General features: G+C 41.3%; 2 protein-coding genes across 2 annotated transcripts in view; one reads left to right on the forward strand and one right to left on the reverse strand.

Moving 5' to 3' along the window:
* P2RY14 (purinergic receptor P2Y14) overlaps nucleotides 1–20081 on the forward strand; it is a 143660-nt gene extending 123579 nt beyond the window's left edge. The window contains exon 3 of the mRNA XM_073579059.1: nucleotides 18536–20081. Coding sequence (XP_073435160.1) covers nucleotides 18947–19954 — 1008 coding nt within the window. The 5' untranslated portion in view covers nucleotides 18536–18946 and the 3' untranslated portion in view covers nucleotides 19955–20081. The remainder of the gene's footprint in view (nucleotides 1–18535) is intronic.
* Nucleotides 1–20979, reverse strand: part of MED12L (mediator complex subunit 12L) — a 1194146-nt gene that overhangs the window by 861772 nt on the left and 311395 nt on the right.

Raw genomic sequence — 20979 nt, forward strand, 5'->3', positions numbered from 1 at the left:
GATGGCCCAGGAGGTCCCTTCCAACTCTATGGTTCTATGATTCTATGATTCTAATTTTACCATGGCTAATAAGAAAAAAGTATCCCAGAATGTATTGCCCTATTTCCCCGTACGTCAATGCCATGTTTATGGTTGTATTGTACACCACTGTTTGAGCACAAGGCATCACTCAGAAGAGGTCCGCCATTTAGCCTTTGGGACACAGATTTTCTGGAGTGGTTTGTGGGTGCCATTTGCAGAGTCCCTAATTGCCAGAAGGACAGAAATTCCCAATAAGTGGCACCATTTTGCTAATGCATGGAATTCTTCTACGGTGAGCAGGAATTAGTGCGCTGAGTTAAAATTTCAAGGATGCCACTTTAGTGCCTAACTAATAGTGTTCAGATTATGTTTCCAAAGACATATGCCCCATAAATTGTTAAATAGAATCTGTCAGCAGCTTTTTCTATTTATTCCGAGAGTAGCAGCATAATATTGACCTTATTACAACTATGTATCACTTATCAGTTTACTGGGTGCAGCAATTCTGACATAATCAGTTTTTGTATGAAGCAGAGCTCAAAAGCTAACCTCACCCAAATCACAGCTATTTGTGTAAAATGTCTATTGACAGTGAGCAGCTTATCAGAGGAGGTGGTGTGGTCGGGCCAGGGCTCATGGGCTGCTGTAGTCCAGCAGTGATTATCTCCTAGTGATAAAACCTTAATTATAAGTAAACAACAACACACAGCCAAAAAAGTGACATATTGTCGAATTCAGTGTTTCAGCCCCTATCTCCTGTTGTCCTCAGATTACATAGCGAAAACTTGCTGACAGATCATCTTAATGACCAATGGATTTTTCATTTTTTTCAAAGAGCCATAACTTTTATTTTTTGGTGAACATGCCAGTATGCGGGCTTGTTTTTTGTGGGACTAGTTTTAAAATGTATCATTTTTTCTTAATGATTTATTACATATACATTTATTTATAAAACAACATAAATGTACTATATTAACCTTTATTTTTATTTTTTTTCTTACACACTACAAATCCAGCCGCTCCAGACCATAGGAGATTGGAGTTGGCATTTGATCTTATCAGCTATTCTTCCAAACTGTGCATGACTCATGGGCTGCCCAGTACATTGCTGTAGGTGGAGTCAGGTGCCATCTAGTTCACCTTGCGATAGGGGCATCCGTTAAACAGATGCCCTAACGCAGATGTCATTTTTGACATCTTTTGTGCACCTAGCACTAACGTATGCGCTAACGCATGGTAGCATTTTGTTACCATGCGCTAGCCATACAGGTCTATGCACAGCGAACGCGTATGTTCACTGTGCGTTAGACTCGACGCACCCGAAAATGCGGTAGACCGCGTTCTGAGGTGCGTCACAAAGTAACACATGATCACTAATGCATGCCAAATTTGGCATGCGTTAGGATGCGTTACTATAATGTCGGCCAATGGGTGCGTTAACGCATCCGTTACATAGCGTTAGTGTCGCTATGTAACGGATGCGTTTAACGCAGGGCCATAACGCAATGCGAACCCAGCCGTAGCCCAACGTTGTGCATTGAGCTACAATTTCTCCCTGTTACCATTGCTACAGCGGTGACAAGAAGACCAGGCTCTAGGACAGCAGTGATGAGAACATGGCCGCCTGATGTTGCAGTACTAATTCCAGACCACCGACCTGTTCTCACCCCTGGAAGAATCATAGTGACTTCTTTCAATGGTAAGAACAGATCGGTGGCCTGGAACTACTAGTGCAATATCAGGCTGCCAATGTCTTCTCACACCCGAAGTGTTCTGAGCTCAGTAGTATAATCATCACGCCGTTGTGCTCTGAACACTGACTGAGCTCTAAACACTGATGAAGCTTTGCTGTGTCAGTGTAAAGCCTTATTTAGATGTCCGTGATGCATGGGTGTCTGAATGAGGCTTTACTGCTGCATCTGCAAAGTGCATCAGAAGAAATTACTTTTGTCACTGCTACGATGTTCTGCACATTAAACTTCAATGTATAGAGTGCAATAACTGGTGACAAAGTCAACTCTTCTCATTGCAGACCCAGCAGTAAAGCCTCATGCAGACATCAATTTATCACTGACATCTGATTGAGCCAAAGTGCAGTCAGTGTACAGCTACAGGAATCTTTTGATTGCAGTGATTGCCTCAAAATGTTGTGCAACAAAATATTAAGTTAAGGGTGCCATCATTTCTGTCCAGGCCTATTTCATGAGTTTTATTTTTTTTTTTTTAAATTCTGTGGAAGCATGGTTGAAAAGCAATGTCTGACGTTCATTTGTTCATTTTCATAGATTTTTGATTTATTATTACTTTTGTCAGATTCAAGTTATTTCTGTCACAATTGTGGGTTTTTATGTCATTAAACGAGGGGTACCAACAATTTAGACCACGTGTGTACTGTGGCTTTGTAAAGTAGTCACCCCCTTGGCATTTTTCACATTTCGCTACCTCACAACCTGGTATTTCACTGTCTTTTTTTAAGGTTTGCATCAGTTCATGTTTACTTTAGCAGTATGCTTTGGGTCATTGCCATGTTTGAAAATGAGCCTCCGTTCCAGTCTCAAATCACTGTCAAATTGAAACAGGTTTTGTTGCAGAATATCCCTGTATTCTGCACGACATATCTTCCTCTCGACTCGGACCATTTTCCCTGTCCCTGCTGCTAAAAAACATCCTTACAGCATGATGCTGCCTCCACCATGTTTCACTGTGGGGATGGTGTTCTTGGGTTGATGAGCTGTCTTGGTTTAGCACCAGACAGAGTGTTTACCTTGATGGTCAAAAAGTTCAATTTTGGTCTTATCTAACCACAGCATTTTCCTCCATACATTTGGGGAATCTCCCACATGTGTTTTGGCAAACTCAAAATGAGCATTCCAATTTTTTGCATGTAAGCAATAGTTTTTTTCAGTCCATTCTTCCATAAAGGCCACCTCTATGGAGATCACGGATTATTGTGGTCGTATGGACAGATATTCCAGTCTCTGCTTGGGAACTTTGCAGCTCCTTTTAGGTTATCTTTAATTTCTGTGCTGCCTCTTTGATTAATGCCCTCCTTGTTCGGGCTAAGAGTTTTGGTGGGCGGCACTCTCTTGGCAGGTTTGTTGTGGTACCGTGTCCTTTCTATTTGATGATAATGAATTTGATGGAGCTCTGTAAGATCTTCAAATATTGGGATTTTTTTTATAGCTCAACCATGACTTGTACTTCTCAACAAATTTGTCCCTGACTTGTTTGGCAATATCATTGGTTTTTATGGTGTTGTCTGGTTAGTGGTGTGTATAAACTGACAGACCATGTGACACTTAGACTGCACATAAGGGGAATTCCTCTCACTAAGCATGTAACATATAAAGGTAATTGCTTAAGCCAGAAATTTTTAGGGGTTTCAAAACATTGCTTTTTTTTGCACACATAGCGAATTAAAAGTTTATTCTCTATCTTGATATTACTACAGTTGATATTATTAGGCTACTGTGCTGTAACCTGCAGGCTGGCACTTATCAACAATATTTTGTCTATATATACATACACTCACAGCATGTGATAATAAGTATTGAACATGTCACCAAGTTTCTAAGTAAATATATTTCTAAAGATGCTATTGATGTGAAATTCTCACCAGATGTCAGTAACAACCTGTCCAATCCACAGATAAATCAAACCATAGAAGTCTATAAATTAAGTTATGCGGAATAATGATAAATTACACAGAGACAAGTATTGGACACACTTACTGAAATTAAATTAATACTTAATACAAAAGCCTTTGTTGGTGATGACAGATTCAAGAAACATCATGTACAGTTGTAGCCAAAAGTATTGACACCCCTGCAATTCTGTCAGATAATACTCAGTTTCTTCCTGAAAATGATTGCAAACACAAATTCTTTGGTATTATTATCTTCATTTAATTTGTCTTAAATGAAAAAACACAAACGGGAATGAAGCAAAAAGCAAAACATTGATCATTTCACACAAAACTCCAAAAATGGGCCAGACAAAAGTATTGGCACCCTCAACCTAATACTTGGTTGCACAACCTTTAGCCAAAATAACTGTGACCAACTGCTTCTGGTAACCATTAATGAGTTTCTTACAATGCTCTGCTGGAATTTTAGACCATTCTTCTTTGGCAAACTGCTCCAGGTCCCTGATATTTGAAGGGAGCCTTCTCCAAACTGCCATTTTTAGATCTCTCCACAGGTGTTCTATGGGATTCAGGTCTGGATTCATTGCTGGCCACCTTAGAAGCCTCCAGTGCTTTCTCTCAAACCATTTTCTAGTGCTTTTTGAAGTGTGTTTTGGGTCATTGTCCTGCTGGAAGACCCATGACCTCTGAGGGAGACCCAGCTTTCTCACACTGGGCCCTACATTATGCTGCAAAATTTGTTGGTAGTCTTCTGACTTCATAATGCCATGCACACGGTCAAGCCGTCCAGTGCCAGAGGCAGCAAAGCAACCCCAAAACATCAGGGAACCTCCGCCATGTTTGACTGTAGGGACCGTGTTCTTTTCTTTGAATGCCTCTTTTTTTCTCCTGTAAACTCTATGTTGATGCCTTTGCCCAAAAAGCTCTACTTTTGTCTCATCTGACCAGAGAACATCCTTCCAAAACGTTTTAGGCTTTTTCAGGTAAGTTTTGGCAAACTCCAGCCTGGCTTTTTTATGTCTCGGGGTAAGAAGTGGGGTCTTCCTGGGTCTCCTACCATTCAGACGCCGACAGATAGTACAGGTTGACACTGTTGTACCCTCGGACTGCAGGGCAGCTTGAACTTGTTTGGATGTTAGTCGAGGTTCTTTATCCAACCTCCGCACAATCTTGCGTTGAAATCTCTTGTCAATTTTTCTTTTCCGTCCACATCTAGGGAGGTTAGCCACAGTGCCATGGGCTTTAAACTTCTTGATGATACTGCGCACGGTAGACACATGAACATTCAGGTCTTTGGAGATGGACTTGTAGCCTTGAGATTGCTGATGCTTCCTCACAATTTGGTTTCTCAAGTCCTCAGACAGTTGTTTGGTCTTCTTTCTCCATGCTCAATGTGGTACACACAAGGACACAGGACAGAGGTTGAGTCAACTTTAATCCATGTCAACTGGCTGCAAGTGTGATTTAGTTATTGCCAACACCTGTTAGGTGCCACAGGTAAGTTACAGGTGCTGTTAATTACACAAATTAGAGAAGTATCACATGATTTTTCGAACCATGCCAATACTTTTGTCCACCCTCTTTTTTATGTTTGGTGTGGAATTATATCCAATTTGGCTTTAGGACAATTCTTTTTGTGTTTTTTCATTTAAGAAAAATTAAATGAAGATAATAATGCCAAAGAATTTGTGTTTGCAATCATTTTCAGGTAGAAACTGAGTATTATCTGACAGAATTGCAGGGGTGTCAATACTTTTGGCCACAACTGTATGGAGAAACTAGTTGCATGCATTGCTCAGGTGTGATTTTAACCTATTCTTCCACACAAACACTCTTTAAATCCTGAAGGTTCTATGGACAGACAAATTCTCTTCCATAAATTTTCTATTGGATTCTGATCAGGTGATTGCCTGGGCCATTCTTGCAGTTTTATTTTCTCTCTGTGAAACCAATTGAGAATTTCCTTGGCTGTGTGTTTGGGACCATTGTCTTGCTGAAATGTCCACCCTCATTTCATCTTCGTCATCCTACTTAGTGGCAGTAGATTTTTGTCAAGAATGTCATGGGACATTTGTCCATTCATTCTTCTTTTAATTATATGAATTTTGCCAGTGCCGTATGCTGAAAAACAGCATGATGTTTGGGGATGAGATAATGTAAACAATGTCTGACATCTGCAAACATTGAAGTGACAACCAACAGTGTAACTTAAAATGTAAACAAATAGATGCTGTAGTTATGAATGGCTGCAAGCGGTCTCAAGGTGCCACATCCCTACACCCCGACACGCATTTCACCCTGTATCTTCAATGTATACACTTGTCAGGCATTGTTTACATTTTCTCACAATGGGATTAGCTAGCACTGGCACTTTATTTATCCCCTTATAACTTTCCAGCAAGCAGTTTTTCTGCATTTCTCAATTGGTCTGCATCTCCAGTCTGTGAGGCACCTTTTGCTGTTTTATATATGTTTTTATATCATTGTATCATTAAAAAATAGTATTTTAATTATCTTTTTTGCCACTTCTGTTGTGCCATGCAGCACCTTGGTTGGGCCTAATTGATTTATTAGTCCTACCAAAGGATGTGAACTTTCACTTCTCTGATCACTGGTCTAATTCCCAGCACAGCTAGAGATTGTTTGACCTCCAGCTGTAATGAAACCGTGATGATGTCGTGAGGGTACTGATGGGGGGAAAGAGGAAGCCCCATTCACAACTATCTACATGAAATATAATGTAAAGGTTAAAATGGCCTTGATATGTGCTTGTGCTGATTGTAGATGTTGTAGCAGGATGTCAGCTATTATATCTACTGAAGTCACTACTGATAGCATCAACTTTGCTTCTGAGCCGGCTCAATTACCACCTAATATACAAGTGCTTCTCCCTAAATTAGAATATCATCAAAAAGTTAATTTGTTTCAGTTCTTTCATACAAAAAATAAAACTCATATATTATATAGTGTTATTACAGAGTGATCAAATTTATGAGTTTATTTATGTTAATGTTGATGATTATGGCTTACAGCCAATGAAAACCCAAGAGTCATTATCTCAGTAAATTAGAATAATTAACAAAAAACACCTGCAAATACTCCCCAAGCATTTAAAAAGATCCCTAAAGCCATGTTCACATGTTCAGTAACTACTCAGTATTTTACATCAGTATTTGTAAGCCGAAATCAGGAGTGGGTGATAAATGCAGAAGTGGTGACATGTTTCTATGATACTTTTCCTCTGATTGTTCCACTCCTGATTTTGGCATACAAATACTGATGTAAAATACTGAACGTGTGAAAGTGGCCTTAGTCTGTTTCAGCAGGCTCCACAATCATGGGGAAGACTGCTGACTTGACAGATGTCCAGAAGGCAGTCATTGATACACTCCACAAGGAGGGTAAGCCATAATAGGTCATTGCAGAGAAGCTGGCTGTTCACAGAGTGCTGTATCCAAGCATGTTAATGGGAAGTTGAGTGGAAGGAAAAAGTGTGGTAGAAAAAGGTGCACAAGCAGCCGGGATACCTCAGCCTTGAAAGGATTGAGCTGTTCAAAAATTTGGGGGAGATTCACAAGGAGTGAACAGCTGTTAGAGTCATTGCTTCAAGAGCCACCACACACAGACATATCCAGGACATGGGGTACAACTGTCGCATTCCTTGTGTCAATCCACTCATGACCAATAGACAATGAGAGAAGCGGCTTACCTGGGCCAAGGAGAAAAAGAACTGGACTGTTGATCAGTGGTCCAAGCTGTTTTCAGATGAAAGTAAATTTTGTTTTTCATTTGGAAATCAAGGTCCCAGAGTCTGGAGCAAGAGTGGAGAGGCCACAATCCAAGCTGCTTGAGGTCTAGTGTGAAGTTTCCACAATCAGTGATGGTTTGGGGAGCCATGTCATCTGCTGGTGTAGGTCCACTGTGTTTTATCAAGACCAAAGTCAGCGCAGCCGTCTACCAGGAAATTTTAGAGCACTTCATGCTTTCCTCTGTTGACAATCTTTTTGGCCAGCAAACACGCCTGATCTTAACTCCATAGAGAATCTATGTGGTATTGTCAAGAGGAAGATGAGACACCAGACCCAACAATGCAGAAGTTGAAGGCTGCTATCAAAGCATCCTGGGCTTCCATAACACCTCAGCAGTGCCACTGGCTAATCGCCTCCATGCCCGGTAACACTGATGCAAAAAGAGCCCCGACCAATTATTTAATGCATTTACTGAATATACATTTCAGTAGGCCAACATTTCTGATTTTAAAATCATTTTTCAAGCTGGTGTTATAAAGTATTCTAATTTGTTGAGATAATGCCTTTTGGGTTTTCATTGGCTGTAAGCCATAATCATCAACATTAACAGGAATAAACACTTGAAATAGATCACTCTGTAATGACTCTATATATCAGTTTCACTTTTTGTATTGAAGAACTGAAATAAGTTAACTTGTTGATGATATAATTTAGTGAGAAGCACTTGTATGTCGGGAGCTTTGCGGAAGCTCCTTGTTCTCTGCAGTATGCATGTACATCAGATGATGGGAAGGGGTTAAATGATTGTGAAAGCATTGCTGAACAGTAGTGTTGAGCATTCCGATACCGCAAGTATCGGGTATCGGCCGATACTTGCTGTATCGGAATTCCGATACCGACTTCCGATATTTTTTCAATATCGGAATTCGGCATCGGAATCGGAAGTTCAAAGTTGATTGACAGCCTGACGTCATCATGATGCGCGGTGTGTGCGCATCATGATGCGCCGTCATTTCGGGCCTTCCGGGGGTCTCTGCCGGCCTGCCGGGGGGCTGTGTGGACTGCCCGGGGTCTGTACCGGCCTGCCGGGGGGCTGTGCCGGCCTGCCGGTGGTCTGTGCACCCTGTGGGGGTCTGTACCGGCCTGCCGGGGGGCTGTGCCGGCCTGCCGGTGGTCTGTGCACCCTGTGGGGGTCTGTACCGGCCTGCCGGGGGGCTGTGCCGGCCTGCCGGTGGTCTGTGCACCCTGTGGGGGTCTGTACCGGCCTGCCGGGGGGCTGTGCCGGCCTGCCGGGGGGCTGTGCTGATGTCCGGGGGTCTGTGCAAGCATCGTCCGATGGGACTACAAGTCCCATCTGGCGATGCCTGCTACCATGACAGTGATTGACACATTAGCCAATGATGGGACAGTAGTAGTCCCATCATCCGGCTAATGTGTTAAATGTTAAAAAAAAAAAATAAATAAATACTACATACATACTACATACATACTACATGCATGCTACATACATACTACATGCTACATACATACTACATGCTACATACATACTACATATATACTACATGCATGCTACATACATACTACATGCTACATACATACTACATGCTACATACATACTACATATATACTACATGCATGCTACATACATAATACATATATACTACATGCATGCTACATACATACTGCATGCTACATGCATACTACATACATACTACACACATACTACATGCTACATACATACCACATATATACTACATACATGCTACATACATACTACATACATGCTACATACATGCTACATGCTACGTACATACTACATATATACTACATGCATGCTACATACATACTACATATATACTACATGCATGCTACATACATACTGCATGCTACATGCATACTACATACATACTACATACATACTACATGCTACATACATACCACATATATACTACATACATGCTACATGCTACATACATACTACATACATACTACATACATGCTACATGCTACATACATACTACATATATACTACATGCATGCTACATACATACTACATATATACTACATGCATGCTACATACATACTGCATGCTACATGCATGCTACATACATACTACATATATACTACATGCTACATACATACCACATATATACTACATACATACAATACATTCATACAATACATACATAGACATACAGTACATATAACATATAGTAACATACTTACCAATACTTGTCACATTGTTCCCCGAAGCCATTGTCTTTTCCGGAATAAATATTAACATAACAAACCACAAAAATACTCACCCACGATCCGAAGCAGTCCACGAGTGTGTCCCATGACGATCTTGGGTAGAGAACTGCAGCATCAGATGATGCTGCCGTTCTCTACGGGCTGTAGGAATCCAATGACGGAAGGTAGGTATCCTTCCGCACTGTATTCCTCCGCCACTTAAAAAAAAAAAAAGTCCCTAGTCTCACTTTATGCCATTGCTGCGTGGGAAATTCCCACACAGCAATGGCATAAAGTGAGACTAGGGACTTTTTTTTTTTTTAAGTGGCGGAGGAATACAGTGCGGAAGGATACCTACCTTCCGTCATTGGATTCCTACAGCCCGTAGAGAACGGCAGCATCAGCTGATGCTGCAGTTCTCTACCCAAGATCGTCGTGGGACACACTCGTGGACTGCTTCGGATCGTGGGTGAGTATTTTTGTGGTTTGTTATGTTAATATTTATTCCGGAAAAGACAATGGCTTCGGGGAACAATGTGACAAGTATTGGTAAGTATGTTACTCTATGTTATATGTACTGTATGTCTATGTATGTATTGTATGTATGTAGTATATATGTGGTATGTATGTAGCATGTAGTATGTATGTAGTATGTATGTAGCATGCATGTAGCATGCAGTATGTATGTAGCATGCATGTAGTATATATGTAGTATGTATGTAGCATGTAGTATGTATGTAGCATGCATGTAGTATATATGTAGTATGTATGTAGCATGTAGTATGTATGTAGCATGCATGTAGTATATATGTAGTATGTATGTAGCATGTAGTATGTATGTAGCATGCATGTAGTATATATGTAGTATGTAGCATGTAGTATGTATGTAGCATGCATGTAGTATGTATGTAGCATGCATGTAGTATGTATGTGGTATGTATGTAGCATGTAGTATGTATGTAGCATGCATGTAGTATATATGTGTTATGCATGTAGCATGCATGTAGCATGCATGTAGTATGTATGTAGTATGTATGTGGTATGTATGTAGCATGCATGTAGTATGTATGTAGTATATATGTAGTATGTATGTTGCATGTAGTATTTATGTAGTATGAATGTAGCATGTATGTAGTATGCATGTTGTATGTATGTAGCATGTATGTAGCATGTAATTTTTTTTTTTTTTTTTTTACATTCAACACATTAGCCGGATGATGGGACTACTACTGTCCCATCATTGGCTAATGTGTCAATCACTGTCATGGTAGCAGGCATCGCCCGATGGGACTTGTAGTCCCATCGGACGATGCCTGCACAGACCCCCGAAGCCTGCACAGACCACCGGCAGGCCGGCACAGCCCCCCGGCAGGCTGGCACAGCCCCCCGGAGCCTGCACAGACCACCGGCAGGCCGGCACAGCCCCCCGGCAGGCCGGCACAGCCCACCGGAGCCTGCACAGACCACCGGCAGGCCGGCACAGCCCCCCGGCAGGCCGGCACAGACCACCGGAGCCTGCACAGACCCCCTGGCAGGCCGGCACAGCCCCCCGAAAGGCCCGTACAGACCCCAGAGAGGCTGTACAAGGCAAAAACAGGGTTTTTCTTATTCCGATACCGGAAGTCCCATAGACTTGAATGGGACTTCCGGTATCGGAATCGGCGATACCGATACTTTTTTTTAAAGATCGGCCGATCCATTCCGATCCGATACTTTGAAGTATCGGACGGTATCGCTCAACTCTACTGAACAGACTAACACAAGGAGGGATAGTGACCACAATTTCTGACCCCCAAGCAGCTAATTTAACTTTTTCAGTTTTTACTTCCTTCCCTGTAACCACTTACTGTTCCGTGTAAGGAAATACACAGTATTATCTGAGATATTTCAAAAAAATCGCAGCTATATAATAAATGGGGAAACATATGCTGTAGAGATCCTGCAAAGGTTAAAAGGAATCTGTCAGCAAGTTTTTGCTACCTCATCTGATAGCAGTATAATGCATGGAAAGAGTCCCTGATTCCAGCGATGTATCACTTAGATTACTGGGAGCAGCAGTTGTGACATAATCAGAGTTCTTAGATGTATCATGAAACAGAGCTGAGAACCCTAACCCCATCCACTTCAGGCTTTGTATATACATAATCTATTGACAGTGAGCCGCTTATCAAGGGGAAGAGTTGGAATAGTGATCACATGGCAACTAATCACAGCAATGATAATGTCCTAGTAATCAAATCTTCACTGTAGTTAAACAACAGCACATAGTGTGATGACACCTAAGGTCTCACTGGCGCTGCCTAGAGGGCACTATCAGGGGTGTGTGTGAATGAGAGCAAGGAATGCAGGCAGAAGGCACACAGTGCACTAGGACCTGCGGGCGACTAGTGTAATGAGCTCAGGACCTGGCACTCAGCGATCACGTGACCAGGGGCGGAGCCACTGCACCGTGAGAGCAGGGAAGGACACTGAGCTCGCAGAGCACAAGGCAAAGACAGTAAACGGGGTCAAGGAGAGCCATGAGTCAGAAGCCAGACGAACGCACAGTACCTAGGGACAAGACAGAGCAATAAAAAAGCAGGATACAAAGACAGAAGTCAGGGGACAAACAACCGAATCATACACAGCAAGGCACACAAGCACAGAGGCACACATTTAAGGACGAGTCACCTGGGTCAGCAACCATTAACTGAGTATATGGAAGTATCACCGACACTAAATCCAGGAACTGACAACACTTAATAGCCGCCCCAAAACCAAGGAGAGGCAAACTAAAATTTACCCTGACCTGAACAGGATGAAGGCAAAACCATCCTATCCAGAGTCATGACAGTACCCCCCTCTCAACAGGGGGCCACTGGACCCCCAGATTTCCCAGGAAACCGGGCGTGATAGGAGCACACCAGACAATCAGCATGAACCGATCGGGCAGGAACCCAGGATCGGTCCTCAGGACCATACCCCTTCCAGTGCACAAGATACTGGAGGGAACGGCAGACCAACCAGGAATCCACAATGCGCTCCACCTCGTACTCCTCCTGACAATCCAGACGAACGCGCAGTACCTAGGGACAAGACAAAGAGTGAACGGGGACAAGCCGAGTGGGTCAAATAACCAGCAGAGACAGATAAATAGCCACCCCAAAATTAAAGAGAGGCTGACTAAAATTAACCTTGACCTGACCAGGATGGAGGCGAGACCATCCTGTCCAGAGTCATGACACATAGCTTAATAAGTGACACATTGCTGAAATCTGTGTTTTATCCCCTACCACATGTTGTCCTCAGATTACACAGCAAAAACCTGCTGACAGATTTCCTTTAAATTGACACAGATAACGCCGCACTGATATAACATTGCACAAAAAAGTGTAATTTGACACCGAACTTGACATCAATCAATAGTTTTTCAAGATGGTGTTTTGTGAGGCATGATAACCTTTGCTATATCTGATTGCAGCTTGTATTGAAGACCAGCAATATTTGCTTTCTGCTGCCTTTTCTCTTTATAACAAAAAATAGTAAAAATGCAAAGAAAATTAAGAGTGAAGAAATAAAATAGGAAACACAAAAACACATGGACTTAGCGTACACATGAAAATTACTGACAGCGTATGCCAAACAAATGCTGTTTTTTTGTTGCTGAGATAGTTTGTGGTATTTTTAGGTTTTTAAACATATTTATTACATTAAAATTGGATATTAACATTTCATTAACAAAACTCCTCTAGGAATTTCTGCAGAACATTATATGAAACACACTGCAAACATTTCAACAAACAAGAGACATCTTGTGATGGGAAACTTCATGAGAGTGCTGGGTGGGAAAGCAGTAAGATTAGGTGCCGATGTCCCGGAGACTTAGGATACTAGTTAATTACATTTTTTATTACAGTTACATTGTTTCTAGACATTTACAGCACTTATGTATCCAAACAAGCTGCGTGAAAATACATTTTAGAATAGATGGTAATTGGGCACCATATGGGTTGGCTATCTGGTAATGAGTGACATTGGTATCTACACATGATGGGCAATACTCCATGAAAAGGTATTACCATTGCCCTTGGGAAAACAGAAGCCATGAAGACAGCCAAGGTGGATGTTAAAAGTACTGAAGAGGAGGAGGGTCTGTATCTCCAGGCATTGAGGACCCCATCGCTCTTGACCAAATTCTCAACTCCCCCAACTGAAATGCAGCCCTAAAATTGCAGGGAAGGTTACACTATCCCACTACCACCTGGCTGTGCAGCCTTCATTTACCCACCATTCCCTCCAGATGGCAGGACCACCATTGTTAATAAGCACCTGTACTTCATCACTCCCATCTCATTGTTGATTGTAAGCTCTTGCTAGCAGGGTCGTCATTATTTTTGCTTTAATTATTGTATTATCTTTAGCTATAACTGTTGTATGTGAACCTGTGAATTGTAAAGCGCTGCAGAATATGTTGGTGATATATAAATAAACATTATTATAATTATACCTAAAATATACAAATCGGAACCCCTGTTTTGTTGGCAGAGGACTCACAAAGTAACCGATGTTTTATTTTTAATAAGTTTTTCTTTCAGAAATTGATAGTACACGTGAAAATAAGAAACTTTATAAAATCTTTTCAGAAAAATATTCTCTCTCCTTCTGAACTGATCATTTGTTCTCAAAATTCTCAATTTACAGATCTGTCTTCAGTGGATACTAGTTCTCATTACTGAGATAGAAGATGACAAAAAAATTCTATGGAGATCTGTAATTATTACTTCAGCAGAACTTGCAGCAGATTGTCTTTGTCAGCCTCTTGCTCCTTCTTCTCCATTCAATTTTAAAAGCACCAACTGCCATCTCCTATCTACAGTGCCTTGCGAAAGTATTCGGCCCCTGGAACTTTTCAACCTTTTCCCACATATCATGCTTCAAACATAAAGATACCAAATGTAAATTTTTGGAGAAGAATCAACAACAAGTGGGACACAATTGTGAAGTTGAACAAAATTTATTGGTTATTTGACATTTTTGTGGAAATTCAAAAACTGAAAAGTGGGGCGTGCAATATTATTCATCTCCTTTAACTTAGTGCTTTGTTGTGCCAACTTTTGCTGAGATTACAGCTGCATGTCGCTTGGGGTATGTCTCTATCAGTTTTGAACATCGACAGACTGAAATTCTTGCCCATTCTTCCTTGGCAAGCAGCTCGAGCTCAGTGAGGTTTGATGGAGATCGTTTGTGAACAACAGTTTTCAGCTCTTTCCACAGATTCTCGATTGGATTCAGGTCTGGTCTTTGACTTGGCCATTCCAACACCTGGATACGTTTACTTGTGAACCATTCCATTGTAGATTTTGCTTTAGGTTTGGGATCATTGTCTTGTTGGAAGACAAATCTCCATCCCAGTGTCATGTCTTTTGCAGACTCCAACAGGTTTTCTTCAAGAATGGTCCTGTATTTGGCTCCATCCATCTTCCCATCAATTTTAACAATCTTCCCTGTCCCTGCTGAAGAAAGTCTTGCCCAAACCATGATGATGCCACCACCATGTTTGACAGTGTGGATGGTGTGTTCAGGGTGATGGGCTGTGTTGCTTTTATGCCAAACATATCGTTTGACATTGTTGCCAAAAAGTTCGATTTTGGTTTCATCTGACCAGAGCACCTTTTTCCACATGTTTGGTGTGTCTCCCCGGTGGCTTGTTGCAAACATTAAAAGACACTTTTTATGGATATCTTTGAGAAATGGCTTTCTTGTTTCCACTCTTCCATAAAGGCCAGATTTGTGCAGTGTACGACTGATTGATGTCCTATGGACAGACTGTCCCACCTCAGCTGTAGATCTCTGCAGTTCATCCAGAGTGATCATGGGCCTCTTGGCTGCATCTCTGATCAGTCTTCTCCTTGTCTGAGATGAAAGTTTAGAGGGACGGCCGGGTCTTGGTAGATTTGCAGTGGTATGATACTCCTTCCATTTCAATATGATTGCTTGCACAGTGCTCCTTGGGATGTTTAAAGTTTTGGAAATCATTTTGAATCCAAATCTGGCTTTAAACTGCTTCACAACAGTATCACGGACCAGCCTGTTGTGTTCCTTGGTCTTCATGATGCTCTCTGTGCGTCAAACAGAACCCTGAGACTATCACAGAGCAGGTGCATATATACGGAGACTTGATTACACACAGGTGGATTATATTTATCATCATTAGTCACTTAGGACAACATTGGACCATTTAGAGCTCCACAATGAACTTCTGGAGTGAGTTTGCTGCACTGAAAGTAAAGGGGCCGAATAATATTGCACGCCCCACTTTTCAGTTTTTGGTTTTTCCACTTAAATTTAAAATAACCAATAAATTTCAATCAACTTCACAATTGTGTTCCACTTGTTGATTCTTCACCAAAAATTTACATTTGGTATCTTTATGTTTGAAGCATGATATGTGGGAAAAGGTTGAAAAGTTCCAGGGAGCCGAATACTTTCGCAAGGCACTGTAAGTAATGGGAAAAATCTGTTTTTGCTAAATACAGATTTTACCCTAGAATTGAGAGAGAAAGAACAGTCCAAGAAAAGAAAAAAGTTGATTCCTCTGATATGATGTACTGCAAAGTTAATTGTTTTCATGTGTACTATTGATTTGTTTTAACATAAATTTTAAATATATGGTTACTATTAAACCCCTGCTATGAAAACAAACAAATCTTACTTGATGTTGTATGCAATTTAATGGAGTATTGTGTCCAATTATCTTTTTATGTACAGTATGTGGCAGAAAAATTGTATATAATTCTGGTCAAGACCTAATGCAGAAACGCCAGATCATGTCCCAGGGCAAGGGCTCTTTCAGACGTCAGTATATGTCAATTATTTTAATGAGAGTTTGCTCAGAATTTGATCACAGTGTAGTCCGAGTATCATCAGCTTTTCTTGTACGTGGAGAAAAAAAATAAAGTTTCTCCATCATCTCCATTCTGACAGTCTGTGAAAATCAGACCGCACTGGTTGTCATCACAGACCCAAAGACTTGCATTGCCAATTTTTATCTGATGCTCGGATCAAAATGGAACATGTTTCCGATATTTTCTGCGGACCACTTGGTTGGAGGAAAAAATGCACACATGCACAGGCCCATAGAATATCTTGGGAAAAAGTTGTTGCAATGGGTACGTCCGGCGGACAGTACAACATACCCCAACAACTGGATGGAATAGGGAGAAGAAGGCCCTAACTGTAGCGAGTGAGGGATGGGACACTCCCTGACTCCAACTTATGCCTATCCCTAAGCTCCCCTAACGCCCTATGGGGGTCCTTCCCACCACCGCCGTCACGTGTCTAGTCCCTAGCTGTCACCTCACTATACCCTGGCTAGTGCACTGGCCAGCAAGGATACTATCCTCACCACAGATGGTATCAACACAGGGGAAGTGACAAACACAGGATAGACAAAGATCAGGGAAACATTACTCAGCTACTGACTCTGCAGAGGATACGGCACCGGGAACCCGAATTCCAGAGAAGCTACACCGAAGATACACTGCTGACACCAGAGAGCTCCTTAACTCCAGGCTGGTCTTCATAGAATAACTCTATTACCGACATGTGACTATTTAAAGGATGGTGGGAGTGGTCATCACCCACAACAGCTGACCAGCAACAAAGAAGCTGCCAGCAATGAAACGGACATTAACCCTTGATGGCCCAAAAGGAAAAAAACAACTTTCAAATTATAGCAGAACCAAAGCTGCCATGAATCCAAAAATGAATTGTGACAGTTGTCTCTTTTTTCCCCTCTCTCTCTTGCATATAGAATATCATAGCTAGGAGTGCTATCTGTCAAAAGCATGGATAGTACTTTAACAAGAAATACTTGACGTGTGAAGAACAAGCTTCTACTTTGGCCTTATAGCACAGGGGTACACTTGATGTGACTACACAATCTAACACATTGCCATTCATCCAGCTCCAGTTTGCAATTTACTGCATCCTGTTACAGTCTGCCCCCCATTACTCACACGCTGCATTTACTACTTACCTGTTTATATAAGGTATATTTTATCTTTGGAGTACAGTATAGCATGGAGAACAGAACTGTAAAAACAAGTACTTTTGGACTTTTGGGAAAGAAGATGTGGTCACACATGCATGGTCACAGTCTATTACTAAAAATGGGGAGTTATGGAAACTTCACTTGCTCTGACTTGAAACTAGTAGGGGTCCCACTGCCTGACACTCAATAATATGACTTTCAAGATATATCGGATGATAAAATAAGGAATAACTGAAGAGGATTTTTTACACAAGACAGGATTCATTTGTGCATTAGTGGTGTCTAGGCAATATATCATTTACAATACAGTATTATACTCTAAACATTCTGCAGAATTAGGAAAAGTAGCAGAATGAATGAAATAACACCAATATTAATCCTGTGTTTACTTCAAATGATCATCAAGGCTAGTTTTCTGCAATTTTAATCATATTTCTACATTTTATGTCTCATTTTCGGAACTGTTTATACAAAGTATTAGTCTTTGCTCTAAACAAAGAGTAGAAGACTATTTCTCTGTGGAAAACTGGTATAAATTGCAATGTGTGCAGAGCATAAGCTCGATAATATGAAAATATAAAGTAAAATACGTAATACAAATGATAGGTACGGCTTTCGATAGGTAAGGCTCTGTTCACATGTCTGCTTATCTATTTAATTTGTCTCTTTTAGAACAGAAAATGGTTATAAAAAAAAGTCCTGGATAAGTAATTTTCCTATGTATATCATAAAGAAATTAATAATGCAAAATGTGACCCAATATTGTCCTGATTATATTGAAGTCCATAGAATAATGGCTGATAATCAAGTACGTGTTCCATAAAATAACTATATATACTCAATTTCTATCCGTAGCTGTTTGTTCCTGGAAACTTAGAGGAGCTACATGTGGGCGAGGAAGACACCGCTTCTACTCTACAGAATGATTCGGCCCATCCGATGGTTGATAAAGGTATCTAAACAGCTTTACCCCTAAAGAAGACGCTTTTGTTCCATTTAGTGATGGCTATGGATAATTGCCCCAACTAGAATGGATTTTCTATGGAGTCACACTCTGAAGATAAGACAAAATGCATTTGCTAAATAACTGTGCCGTTGAATTTTCTGGTGTGTTTTCCTGTTGGCTGCATCTTTTTAAGTGAAAGCTCACAAATTTAATTACAATCCATTAACAGGAGACATTGATATCCCTGATCAGATCTCAGCGTCCTGTAATTGCTCAAATCAAATAGTCAATTACAAAACACACCCATCCAAAAATTAAAAATGACTAATCTCACTGAAGAGCCGAAGGAAAATAATTCTGAATGTCATCCTAATGCGGACGTCGTCACCAAAGTTCTGCCCGCCATGTACACGTTGGTCTTCCTTGTGGGACTACTTCTAAATGGGCTCAATCTATGGATATTCTGCTACATTCCCAGTAACAGGAGCTTCATTGTCTACCTAAAAAACATTGTCATTGCTGATCTTTTAATGGTCCTTACATTTCCAATGAAGATAATTAGCGACGCAGGACTTGGGAATGAAGAGTTGCGTGTGTTCGTTTGCCGCTATTCCGCGGTGGTCTTTTATCTGAACATGTACATCGGGATCATGTTCCTGGGCATTTTGGGATTTGATAGATATTTTAAAATTGTGAGACCACTGAATGCCTCATCTTCGCTCCAGAGTGTTTTCTACAGTAAGCTGATATCGGCACTGGTGTGGGCAGTTATGGCTTTCATTTCAATCCCTAATATGATCCTAACCGACCAACCATACGAAACCACGGTAAAAGTTTCATGTGCCCAGCTAAAAAGTGAGCTGGGCTTAAAGTGGCATAAAGCTTCAAATTACATCTGCATAGGAATTTTTGTGTTGGTTTTTTCCTTACTGGTAATCTTTTATGTTTCCATCTCAAGGAAAATATACCAATCCCATCAGAAGTTGAGGAGGGGTTCCAATGCTGGCAGAAAGTCCACGCGCAACATATACAGCATCTTGATTGTATTCTTTATCTGTTTTGTTCCTTATCACTTATGTCGGATCCCGTACACAATAAGTCAGACTGGAAACAGCTATTCTTGTCAAAACAAGAAAAACTTGTACTATGTAAAAGAAGTAACTTTGCTTCTATCCGCAGCAAATGTCTGCCTCGATCCAATCATTTATTTTTTCATGTGCCAACCCTTCCGACAAATGCTATTTAAGAAGATGCGCATTGAGGACAGGCTCCAAGAAACAGAAAAAGCATCATGTAAAGTTTCAACCTCACAGCTGGCATTTCTTTAAAGTTCAATAAACGCTGTAAAACTCCTGAAAGTGTCATATGCATGCAAGGATACATTTATAATAATAATTTATATTGCTTTCTTTTTGTATTGTCAGTTTACAGTGAATGAAGGATATGTAAAATGTTCTTGACTTTACATATTTCATGACTATTAGGGTATGTGCACACATTAAAGGGGTTGTCCGGGCTTTTCACATAATCTCAGAGCATATCTGGGCTGCAGAATGGTGACAATAAGCAATTTACCTTCTGTCACCAGTTTGCAGGGTTTTCTAGATATCACTCTCTTGCTTCTGAGCAGAACGTCCAAGGGGGGGTGTTTTCTGGCATTGAAATGAGAACTGGTCGTTTCCTCCTACTCTACTAAAAACCTGCCCTCTATAGCAACAACTCCACCCTCCATAGTGACAGGCCCTCCCCGTCCACATGAACAAGCCCTCCTCACACAGTAAAAAATCCTCCCCCTCTAGCAGCCTCAGTGCAGAGAGCAGAACCTCCCAGCTGCTCCTCTCCCAGACACACACTGAACAGTGATCTATGGAAAGTGAAACTCTAGTGAGGAGGGAAAATTGTCCTGTATTCTGGGCCACTCCATGACTACAATACATAACTCACTCATTATCAGTGATTCCTTCCCTCACTGTCCCAGGCTGCTGGCAGTGATGGGGCTCGGGCTGGCAGTGATGGGGCTCGGCTGCTGGCAGCAGTGAGAATAGACTGCACAGGGGATGGCAGTCACTGATGTAATCTGTTCTGTGACAAAGCCTCTGCTGTGTGAATGAGACAGCTCTGTGTCACTGATGTCTTCACACAGCAGCAGATTTGGTGCAGTGTAGCAGTGTATGTGTGAAGCTCCACCAAGCTCCCACCAAGCTCCAGTGACCAGCACCACCCACTGCCCACTCACTGGCAGTCAGTAAACTGCACCAGCACTCATCTTTATCATCATTCCAGCATTGGAAAGAACACAGCAGTGATCCTGTATTTGTGAAAGCAGCACAATCTACATCACATCCACAATGGT

This window comes from Dendrobates tinctorius, unplaced genomic scaffold, assembly GCF_039654945.1.
Source record: "Dendrobates tinctorius isolate UK_male_01 unplaced genomic scaffold, ASM3965494v1 ptg000060l, whole genome shotgun sequence".
In the NCBI taxonomy this organism is placed as follows: domain Eukaryota; kingdom Metazoa; phylum Chordata; class Amphibia; order Anura; family Dendrobatidae; genus Dendrobates; species Dendrobates tinctorius.